Below are 12,320 nucleotides of genomic sequence, written 5' to 3' on the forward strand. Positions count from 1 at the left end.
TTCATTTTAGTAAATTTGGAAATATCAAGTGATTTTTAAAAACAGGATTTAATATTCCTGTTGTAATTACAAAGTTTTAAAAAACTCAAGAACTGGGCCGGCCGAGTGGCTCAGTTGGTTAAGAGCTCGCTCAAGAGTTTGAGCTCTGAGCAACAGCGGTTCGAGTCCGGCCCGAGCTGAGCTGCTGCTGAGCTGCCAACAGGTGGCAGGATGGCTCAGCTAAAAAAAAGAAAAAAAAACCAAAACTCAAGAACTACTATGTATAATTAAATTATGCTTAAAATATTTACGTTCACAGTATATTGTTAAGGAAAAAAAATGATATGCCTTGGATAGTTCTGTATTCCCCAGATTTAGGTGTTTCTGTAATACTCGGTGAATGGCTAAACATTAATAGTGACCTTAATTTTCAGCTTTAATTATTTCCCAGACTTTACAAATTAGGACAGCATGTACAATTAGAATTTAATGCAGTCAAACAATAAATTATTTTGTTTAAAAAATTCAAACGACAGGGATGAGACTCATCTATCCACTTTAAGTCTTGAGAACTCCATATTTCATTCAGTTGAAGATATAGCTGACTGGCACCTGAATGGCACATTTTATGACTAGAATGCTGTTACAATTTTTTCTTCATTGAAGATTTAGGATCTCAACTTTTTTAAACTATAAAATTAATATCAGTTATTTTTGATACAAGTTTAAAAACAATGATACACAACAGTAACACTGAAGACTTTGCTGAGAAGGTTGTACCATGGAATGTAAAAACAACTGTACTACACATAATCAAGAACTGCTTGAGATTACTTCTAGTTAAATCCAGTTATAACATTCATAAAACTCATAGAAAAGTTGGGATTGAGGAAGACAGCTATATAAGTCCTTAAATTTTATGACAGGAATAGTCACAATTTGAAAAATTACCTTAAGATCCCTAGAATAAATTTAGTGTATAACCTGATATCTAACATCATATCTTATTAATTAAGAAGGAATGTTACTGTTAACCTTTTGATGCCAATATCGGATTCATCACATAGAAAACTTGAAAGCACAAACAACTAACTGAACCAGGGAAGGGACATTCCAGAAGAAAGCAGTCACAGCTATAATTAAGCTTGCTATTTAATTTATTATATACATAATGATGTGAGGCATAAAATAAATGTTTAATCCTTATTTCCCCCATACATGATTCAGTACCTAGGAAAATTATTAAAAATAAATACTAAGATACTTCTTCCCTGTCGCAAAGGTTGGCATTAAAACTTTCTTTCTAATCAATTTAGATTTGTTTCCAAATATTAGGCAGCAACATTCCAAGTTAAGCATGTTTGAAAAAATTTGGAATGATACTAGAGCAGGGTGCTACCCCAGCCTGGACAAATTTTTAAAAATACTTTTGGTGACATTATTTTATTTTGTTAATCTTGCTGTTCATTGGCCAGAAATACATTAATCTTCTGCACAAACAAATAACTTCACATCTATACTGATCAGTATGCTAAAAAATAAGTCTACAACAAAGAAACAGGAACTACAGAAGATGATACCTATAGCTATAATGTAGGAGTAGGCATTTTGCATGAAATTTTTATTGTCCTACTGTTGGCCAAATATGACAATTTGTGAAACAGTAGGTGATAACTATCTTTTAGTCCATTAATTTTTCATTGTATTATCATGCATGCAATCCAACCTTGACAAGCAGAGGGAAATAATGGTTAGTTTTCCCAGATTCACCTAGTAAAGTGCCAAGGAACTGTACTTACTTTTGGTGTTGGGCAGGAAGCTGTAGAAAGGCGAGATGTAGCCTGAGCACGAGGCGATTCAGAAGGAGTAGTGCTGAGGGAAGCTGTGTCTCGTGGGAGCACCTGAACGCCACGAGAAATGATGGAGTCTGGAATCTGAAAAAGGGGAGTGAGCATGGTTTAATATTCTGAAAACACCAACAGTATGTACAATCAATACCCCCATCTTACTTTTATGTGTGTATGTGGGGGGAGGGGAATTCTTTGCTGCTCAGTGTTCATGTATTTGGTCTTCTGTACTGTTAGTTATAAACACATCCAACAATTTGGGATAGAATAGAAACCTTCAGATTTAAAATATTTTCCCTGGCCAAATAACATTTCTTTAAACTTTTTTATGAGCGTTCCCAACCATTGTGGTTAGGGGTAAAGTGTTTGGCATTCATATTATGGCCATGCCATTCAATAATTATTTATTTTCTATTTTCCTTTCAGCTCATTTTCCACCTTTCTTCACCCTCTCTGCTCCAAGCTGACCTGTATAGATAGAATCAACAAGCTATTTTGTGTAGTCTGGTTTCCAGTTGAGTTCAGCCAGTGGGAGGCACTATCAGGAAACTGAAGGGTTGGAAGAGAGTAAGGTCTGGTATTTATTCCCCTGGCTTCTTCTCTATCAGATCATTATTGATTGGCTAAGATCATAGCCTGTCAGATGACACTTGCTTATAGCTGTTTTCTGGATTCTACTAGCAGCTCCCTCCCTTTGCCCCATTAGGACTAGCAGTATTAACAGGTTCCACTATCACTAGTCCCAGGGCACTGTATTATTATGTCTGGTTGCTTTCCCTAACATTTTCCCAAACCTTTGTAAATACCACTCTTTTATTAAACTCTTCTCTGTTATCCATTTAAGTATGCTATAACTTCTGCTGGGACACGAATGGATATATTTTTCTAATTACCGTTTCCTTTATCTAAAAAATGAGGCTAATGATAGTATCTACCTCATTGGATTACTGCTGAAGGTTAAATAAGGTAATGTATATAAATTATCTAGCACTTCCAAGTAGTAGATACTTAATATTATACATGTGGGATATTATTATTGTTATTATTTTATCCCTATCAACATGGTAAAGACTAATGTAATTAAGTATCACTCAATGTGTACCAAAAATATACAAACATAAGGAGAAATAATGTGGATTATTTATTTTTTAAATCATTAATATTTATGTTGATGAAATTTATTATTTTGGGCTATGCACAATTTAATTCATGTTCTGGGCTACTACTAATAGACATAGGTCTTCTAATCTCAAAGTGAGAACTTGACCACTTTCAAGTTTTGTGCAGAAGAGGGGGAAACATATGATAAGAATAGGCAATTAGCATTCATCAACGAATATCACTTACTACTTGAAAAGAAGGAAGCAGCAGCCAGATTTTGTGACTAGAAAGGTACTCCTGATCTTATGCATCATCTCTTTCTCACAAAGGACATAATACTATTTCCACAGAAGCTCTTTTAGTTTTTCCATACCAACATCCTCAGTATCAATGGTACTGTCACCATTTCAGGGCTTGACAATTTATGTGATTTATGAAAAATATCCTGTAACTAGGATGAAAAGCAGTGGGAATTCTGAGAAGAAATATGGTTCCATCTGCCAGTACATCTGAGTACTAAATTGTGATAAATATTTTAAAGAAATGGAGGTAATCTAATTTAGAGGAGCTATATATCGCCATTTATTTTTTTGTATATATCGCCAGAAAAGTTCATCAACAAATAAACAAAAATTATAAAAAGCAGCAATAACATACTCTAGGGAAGGGGAAGAGTTTGATTTCCAGAGTTGCCACTTAAAATATTCAAAGCATTCAGTTTTCAACAAAAAATTATACGCTATGCAAAGAAACAAAAATAGTATGTACTATACATAAGGGAAAAAAGAAGAAACAGAAATTGTTCCTGAGAAAGTCTAGACATTGGACTGAGTAGATGACAATTTTAAATGAAGTATTTAAAATATACTCAAAGTGCTAAAAGAAACCATGGGAAAGAACTAAAGAAAGCATAGGAATGATGTCTTAGCAATAAGGTACGTCACTAATAAGACAGAAATCATAAAGAGAACCAACTAGAAATTCAAAAGTTGAAAAGTGTAACTAAAATTAAAAAAATCACTCGGGGAGTTGGGTTCAGCATGATATTTGAGCAAGAATAAAAAAGAATTAATGAATCATGAAGATATATCGATTTAGTATACCCAGTTTTAGGGAAAGTAAAAAGAATGAAGAAAAATAAATAGGGCTTAAGAAACCTCTGGGACATGAATAAGTACACGAAGACAGGTGTAATGGGAGTTCCAGAAGGGGAGGAAAGGGGCAGAGATAATATTTGAAAAAATAATGCCTGAAAACTTTCCAAATTTGAAGACATAAATCTACACATCCAAGAAGCTCAATAATCGCAAGATGAAAAAACTCAAAGAGATCTACAAGACACAATCAAGTTATCAAGGATGAAAGACAAAATCCTGAAAGCAGCAAGAGAAGCAACTCATACAAGGGATCCTCAATAAGAATAACAGCTGATTTCTCAACAAAAACCATAAGGATCAGTAGGCAGTGGATGACATATTCAAAATGCTGAAAGAAAAATAGTCTGTGAACCAAAAATTTTATATCTGGCAAAATATTTAAAAAATAAAGAAGAAATCAAGACATTTTCATAAACAAAAACTAAGAGAGGTCAATGCTAGCAGACCCACTCTACAATAAATGCTAAAGGTAGTCCAGGCTGAAATGAAAAAATACTACATAGTAATTTGGAATTCACATGAAGAAATAAACAACACTGGTACACTGCATAAGTAAATGTAAAAGTCGGTACTGTGTATATATATATAGTTTTTTTTTTGGTAAAGATTTTATTGAGGACTTGCGGGTGGGGAACAGTGTTGGGGAATTGGGGAGGGGGACCAGCCAAGTTGTTGTTCTTCAGTCTTCATTGTGGAGGGCGCCAGTTGCCATCTTGCTTCCCAACGGCAGCTTGTGGCCTCTAAGCTCAAGGTGCTTTGTTCAATCTTAGTTGTGGGTGGGTGTAGCCACCATCCCATGTGGGAGTCAAACCCAGCAGCCTTGTTGTTAAGAGCGCATGCTCTATCCACTGAGCCATCCGGGTGGCAGCAAGGTGGCAGAGTTCAGTCTTAGTTGTGGGTGAGCATAGCCTACCATCAAACAGACAATCTTGTTGTTACGCTAGCTGAGCCATCCTGCCACCTATTGGCAGCTAAGCGACAGCTCAGCTCAGGTGCAGCATCACTGGCCCATGTGGGAATCTAACTGGTGGCCCTGCTGCTCAGAGCTCGCGCTCTTAAGCCAACTCTTAACCAACTGAGCCACTGGGCCAGCCTGTCACTTTCTTCATTTTCTTACGTTTGCCTGATTGAAAACAAATAATCTGTCAAAGACCTAATATCCCCCTGAGATTTAGACAGTTATCTGTTGGCTCTCCTTAACAGGATTAGCTAACAACTCCCACACCAAACAAACTAAACCTCTATACTTTTATTCCTTCCTGGAGTTCTGTATTTTTGTCAGCTCTTCTACCTGCTCCAGCTTTGTGTCTGACTGTAGTATTTAATGCCTGTAGCTTAATATATTTACAGGAATCATTTACTCATTACAAGAATGTGGGGTGTTGCCTTCACATTACAGCCCAAAAAATCAAGGCTCCAGTGTTTGGTGCCCAGGACCACACACACCCCAATATTGTAAAATGCTTAGAAAGGCCCTGGCACAGGGAATGTATGCAATAAATGTTAGCCAGCCTTGCTCGAAGCCTGGTTCTCTTTACTCCACTAATCCCCAATTATGGCACAGATGGATTTCTTTGTTCAATAGTGGTGCTGGACTGAATTTAGACAAAACTCCATACGTGCAATAGAAATATTTCTGGTGACAAAAACCCTCATTTAAATCCCAGTTTAAACTTTAGTCTGGCTGCTATCTAGTTTATCACTAGTTACTACCAAATACCGCCCTTGGGTAGATCTGAGTGGCCTAATGTCTATTTAAGACGAACTTTTTAATAAAAAAAATTTTTTTCAAGGAGGGCGTAGCTCACAGTGGCCCATGTGGGGATCAAACCGGCAACCTTGGTGTTATCAGCACCATGCTCTAACCAACTGAGCAACCGGCCACCCCAAGACGAACTCTTTAATATCTTTGAAATCAGGAAGTATCTTAAAACTAGATTTAATGAGCTATGGTAACAGACTGTTTTTACTGTGTCCTGGGTTACAAATGTTATATAACCTTTGTACTTAATCCTCCAAATCGCTACCTGTTAATGTCATTATTACTATATTATCATCTGTAATCTTGCTCATTTTAAGGAAGAGGAAGTCAAAGCACTTTGAAGATAAGTCATTTGCCCCCATCACATAGCCGGTAATGGTGAACCTTAAAAGTAACCCTAAAGCAAGCAGTACCTTAGAATCCAATTTCAGAAGACTCAGCCTAGGGACAGTTCTATTTCATACAAAAAATCCCCAGAACAATTTCAAACATAAAAGGGTAAAGTAACCAAAACCAAACCAAAGATAAGGAAACAGGCTCAGCAAGGTTAAATAACTTGTCCAAGATTACACAGGCTATCAGAACCAGAATCCCAGGGCAGATGTCTTGCCTGCAAAGCAAAACCTATTTCTATCAAACCATGCTACCAACTGACATGTGGTAACGGGCCATATAAATACTTGTTGAATTAATGCTTGAAAAGAAAGTTGACAGGGAAGAGGGAAAAAATGTAAAAGATAAAAACGGAAAAGCAGTTCACGGGCAAGAAAAAAAGTAAACACACACACACACACACCCCTCAACAGTTTTCAAAGAAGAGCATTCAAAATGAGCCAAGGTGCTGGAACAAACTTTGCGCGAGTCCCACGCGGCACACCCGGGCTGGCCTGCGCGGAGTCTTCAGAGATGGTTCCCGTGGAGGCGGCCTTGGAGCCCAGCGGCCAACCTCTGCTGCCTCCTGCGCCCACGCCCTCTCCCGACCGCAAGTCACCTGGCCGGGCAACGCCCAATGAAGTCTGGAGGCCAGCTGTCTTTCCCCTTAGGGGTCTGCTGGATCATAGTGTGGAAGATGGGTTGGTTTTTCAAAAAGAAACACAAGCACAAGTCCCGAGGCAGTCTGTGGCCTCTCCTCGGGGTCCGGGGTCGCTGCCGCTCGCCTGCGGTCTGCTTGGCAGCCATGCACCCTGGGGCGTGGTGGGATCCCCCCTGGGGGACTCCCCGCCCCCCCCCCCAAGTCACAGGTCTCCGAGGGGAAGCACTGGCTGTCCGCAGTCAGCCCGGTCCAAAGGCGAGGAAGCCTACAGCCCGGACCCGAGCAGACCGCAAGCCTGGCTCGGGCTGCTGGGCGCCTCCAGACGGTGCGGGCAGGCCACACCGGCAAGCAGCTGGTGCCGGCGGCCGGGCATTTCCTTTTCCTCCCTACGTGCAGCGCAGCGGGCAGACCGAGGCTGTTGGCAAGCGTGGGCCGCCACTGTGCCGCCCCCACCGCGCCCTGGGGCCTTGGGGCAGCAGGGCCTGGTGCGGACAGCGAGAGACGGGGCCCATGTGTGGAGTGTCGGTACTGTACATTTTGGATTGTAAATCTGCATTTTTCCTATATTATTTAAAAATCTGTGTTCATGGGCACACAATATATAAACATAAATTTGTGAAACTAACGTAAGTGAGGGAGATGGAGAAAAGTTTTTGTATATTTAAACTAACTTGGTATTAATTAAAACAAGATTGTTAAAAATTAAGATGTTAATTGTAACCCCCAGGTATCCGCTAAGAAAACATATTTGGTAAAAGAAACAAGAGGGAAATCAAAATGGTACACCAGAAAATATCTATTAATCAAAAAAGAAGGAAGTAATGAAGGAAATGAGGAACAAAAAATATAAAAGACATATAGAAAAATCACAAACTGGAAGAAATCTCACCATATCAGTTATTACATTAAATGTAAATGGATCAAACTATCCAATTAAAAGACAGAGACTGGCAGAAGTGGATTAAAAAAATGACCCTAGTATGCCTGAGATCCAAAGACACAAATAGGTTGAAGGCGAAAGAATGTAAAATGATATTCCATGCAAAAAGAAACCAAAAGAGGGCTGAAATGGCTACAATAATATCAGACAAAATGGACTTTAAGACAAAAACTGTTACAAGAAACAGAGACATCATATAATGATGATCAGGTCAATCCCTCAGAAGATATAACAGGGCCAGCCGAGTGGCTCAGTTGGTTAAGAGTTAGCTTAAGAGCGCGAGCTCTGAGCAACAGGGCCGCTGGTTCGATTCCCATATGGGACAGTGATGCTGCGCCTGAGCTGAGCTGCCAACAGGTGGCAGGATGACTCAGCTGGTGAGAGCACGTGCTCCTAACAACAAGACTGCCTGTTTGATGGTGGGCGCCAGCAACTAACACTGAACACGGCACCTTGAGCTGAGCTGCTGCCCGGATACAGCGTGCATTCTTAACAACAAGGCTACTGGTTTGACTCCTGCATGGGATGGTGGCTACACCCACCCAAAACTAAGATTGTAACACAGCACCTTGAGCTTAGAGGCCACGAGCTGCCAATGGGCAGCCCGATGGCAACTGGCACCCTCCACAACAACAAAACTTAGCTGATCCCCCTCCCCAATTCCCCAGCACTGTTCCCCTCCCCTGGTTCCCCAATTATAAAACAAAAAGAAGATATAACAATTATAAACATATATGCACTTAACCAGAGCACCACGATATAAGAAGCAAAAACCAACAGTATTGAAGAGGAAAAAAAGTTCAATAATAATAGTGGGAGACTTCAATACTCCACTTTCAATAATGGTTACAACAACTAGTCAGAAGATCAACAAGTAAAACAGACTATATTTGAACAATAGTAAAAAACCAATTAAACCTAACAACCAAGTACAGAACAATAATTTTTCTCAAGTGAACATGGAACATCTCCAGGATAAACCAATGTTAGGCCACAAAATAATTCTCAGTAAAATATTAAAATCATGCAATGTATTTTCTCTGACCATGATGGAAGGAAAGTAGAAATCAATACAGAAAGAAATTGGGAAATTTACAAATACATGGTAATTGAACACATTCTTAAACCAATGAGTCATGGAAGAAATCACAAGAAAAATTAGAAAATAGTTTGATATGAATTAAAATGAAAACAACAAATCTTATGGAATGCAGCAGTTTACTGCCCATGTGGGACTCGAACCAGCAGCCTGGTGCTTAGAGCTTACGCTCTAACCAACTGAGCCACCTGGCCGGCCCCAGTATTATTACAATTTTAATACAGTTTTTTCCTTTCTTAAAATGCATATACACAGGGTGTCAAAAAAATGTATACACATTTAAAAAATTTTATTATTTTTATTGTGAAATACACATTTTTTAGAATTAGTTACAACTGTACAACACAGTGTGTATACACATTTTAAGAAGAGAAAAAACTGAATTAAAATTGTAATACTCAACAAAAGACAAATAACCTATTAAAAAAAAAGCCTCATTTAAAAAATAGAGGCAAAAGAATTGAATAGACATTTCTCCAAAGAAGATATACAAAATAGCCAACAAGGGAAATGAAAAGATGTTCATCATCATTAGTCATTAGGGAAATGCAAATCAATCAAAACCATAATGAGATACCACTTCATACCTACTCATTGACTATAATTTTTAAGAAAAGGAAAATAGCAAATGTTGTTGAGCATGTAGAGAAACCATGCCCTCATACACCATTGTTGGTATGTAAAATGGGGCAGCTATACGGAAAAGAGTTTGGTACTTCTTCAAAAAGTTAAACAGAATTATCATTATAATCCAACAATTCTACTCTTAGGTGTATATCCTAAAACTTGTACACGGATGCTCATAACAGCATTATTTTAATAATCAAAAAGTGGAAACAACCCAAATAACCCATCAATTGATCAATGGCTAAACAACATGCGGTTTATCTATAAAATGGAATATTGTGCGGCCATAACAAGGAATGCTGATACATGGTACAATATGGATAAAACGTTGAAAACATGTTAAGTGAAAGAAGCCACATATTGTTATTCCATTTATATATAATATCCACAGCAGGCAAATCTAGTCAGAAAGTAAATTGATGGTTGCCCAGGGATAAAGGGGATACACGGAGTAATTGTTTAATGGGTATGCTATTTTCGGGGAGGGTTTGATTAAATATTCTGGAATTAGGTAGAGCTGATGGTTGTACTACATTGTGAATATACTAAAAGTCACTGAATTGTACACTTTAAAATAGTTAAAATTATGACTTTTATGTCAATTTAATTCAATTAATTTTAAGAAAGAAGCCTTCCCCTATTCTAGCATAATGAAAATGTTATCCTATATCAATATACAAAAAGCTTTATAGTTTTGCCTTTCATATTTAGGTCTCTAATATACTCAGAATTAATATTTGTACATTGTATGAGAGAGAGGGATCAACTTCATTTTTCTTCATAGGTATGGCCTGTTGTCCCAGCATCATTTATTTAAAAAAGACCTTCTCCATTAATGTGTAGTACAAATTCTATCATATACAAAGTGTCTATATGTGTGTTGGTGTTTTGGTCTTGTATTCCATTGGTCTAAGTGTTAATTCTTGTACCAATAATGCACTACTTTAATTATATCATTTTAAGTCTTGGTATTTATAGAGCAGGTCTCCCCACTTTGTTCTCTTTTTATTCAAGAGTGTCTTGGCTTTTTTTGACCCTTAGCATTTCCAGTCTACAAATTTTAGAAGCAGCTTATCAAGCATCTTTCTCCTCTTTAATTATGTGCGTACGCACACACACATACACCTCACTTATAAACTATTAGGATTTTATTTACTACATTTGTACAGAACAGTATAGAAAAGTTTTGAAGGATACCCCTAAATAATTAAAAAGTGTTTACTTCTGGGAGAATGTAAAGGCAAATGAGAATGAGATGAGAGGGTGATGAATGTTAATCTTACTTATGTTTCATTTTCCTTTTTAAATAAGAAAACTGTATTAATGTATTATTTATACAGTTTTTTAAAATTTTGTAATGAAAACCATGCGAGAGATGGTTTCAAAAATTGAGAAGCAGTCGGTATACTCAGCAGCTAGAGAAACTTAAAAGAATGAGCACAATGTCTTGTACACAGTTGACAATAATAAAATAGTAAAAGCAGTCATTAACTTGAGAATTTCAAGCGCTATTTGAGATAGAAGGAATGAAACAAAGTATTAACACAGAAAAATAGTTTAAAAAGGACAGATGTTGAACCCTGATGGTCTTTAACATAACAAGAGGCAAGAGGAAAGAAAGGAGGAGGTGAAAAAAGGTAAAGAAATTGCAACTCATCAATGTACACAAAGAAGTCAATAAGAGATGAAGGAAAGACTTGCCAAGGAGTAGTGAGAATCCACCTAGAGTAAGCAGAATTTGTAGTGGGTTAAGTCAGCACAAATGAGAAGGAAAAATGCCAAATCACTTCCAAAAGAAATAATATTCCTACTTTTAGAGCTAATCTGTATTCCTATTATCTTATGCAACTGATAGCATGGAGAAAACAATCTGTCCCAGTTGATATAAAATCCTCTATAGATACACAATGTAATTTCAAGTGTGAATTATTAAACAACAGAATTTTCCTCATTAAGGGAAATTATAATGGGAATACATACTTTCTTAGGAACAGAGCTGATTCTATCTATGGTTGCTTTTACTGTCTCAAGGATAATTTGATTGATTGGATAAACACTTCTAAAAGAAGAAATGGAGAGTTATTCTATCAAAGTCAGAATACATAGCCAAAGTATCATTTTCCTTTTTGAATTCTGTAGTCTATTGAAATGTCAGTAAGAGTGTCAATAGTGAAAGCACACAAATTTGTACTGTGATGCAAAGGAAATTATTAAATGAGCATACATTTCCCCTTTGAATCATTATTTTTAATGCTCCAATTTTTTTTTGTTTTGAAAAATATTTAAACTTATAGAAAAGTAGCAAGGCTAATACAATAGAAGATATATCTGTTATTTGGATTTAATTTTGTGTAGCTAGAGAACAAACTGAGTCAGCCTCTCAAAGCAGCCATATACGAAGTATGGTTTCCACAGCCACAATTTGTCAGTCTCCATTGGTAAAGCTTTTGGAAGCCTTATCCAGTTTGGTGGTTAGCTTCATCATGTGTACCCTTTCCTAATAACTTCTCTGTTTAGAAACTTTTAAGGTAGGTTGCATTTAAAAAAAATTCTACTACATATCTCAGTGTGCAATATAGGATCTGAATAATAAAAACAGATGACACATGAATACCTAAATGGGTTCTTTCAGAAAATATACATTATGTATCTTTCCAGAGCTTCTGGTACTGATCCTTTAGAGCAGCGGTTCTCAACCTGTGGGTGGTGAACCCTTTGGGGGTCGAACGACCCTTTCACAGGGGTCACCTAAGACGATCGGAAAACAAAAAGATA

General features: G+C 37.4%; 1 protein-coding gene across 1 annotated transcript in view; it reads right to left on the minus strand.

Moving 5' to 3' along the window:
- GPHN (gephyrin) overlaps window positions 1–12,320 on the minus strand; it is a 435,631-nt gene that overhangs the window by 169,209 nt on the left and 254,102 nt on the right. Inside the window, exon 9 of the mRNA XM_019641276.1 lies at window positions 1,779–1,913. Within this exon, the coding sequence (XP_019496821.1) occupies window positions 1,779–1,913 (135 nt within the window). The remainder of the gene's footprint in view (window positions 1–1,778; window positions 1,914–12,320) is intronic.

Source organism: Hipposideros armiger, unplaced genomic scaffold, assembly GCF_001890085.2.
Source record: "Hipposideros armiger isolate ML-2016 unplaced genomic scaffold, ASM189008v1 scaffold_59, whole genome shotgun sequence".
NCBI classification, from domain to species: Eukaryota; Metazoa; Chordata; class Mammalia; order Chiroptera; family Hipposideridae; genus Hipposideros; species Hipposideros armiger.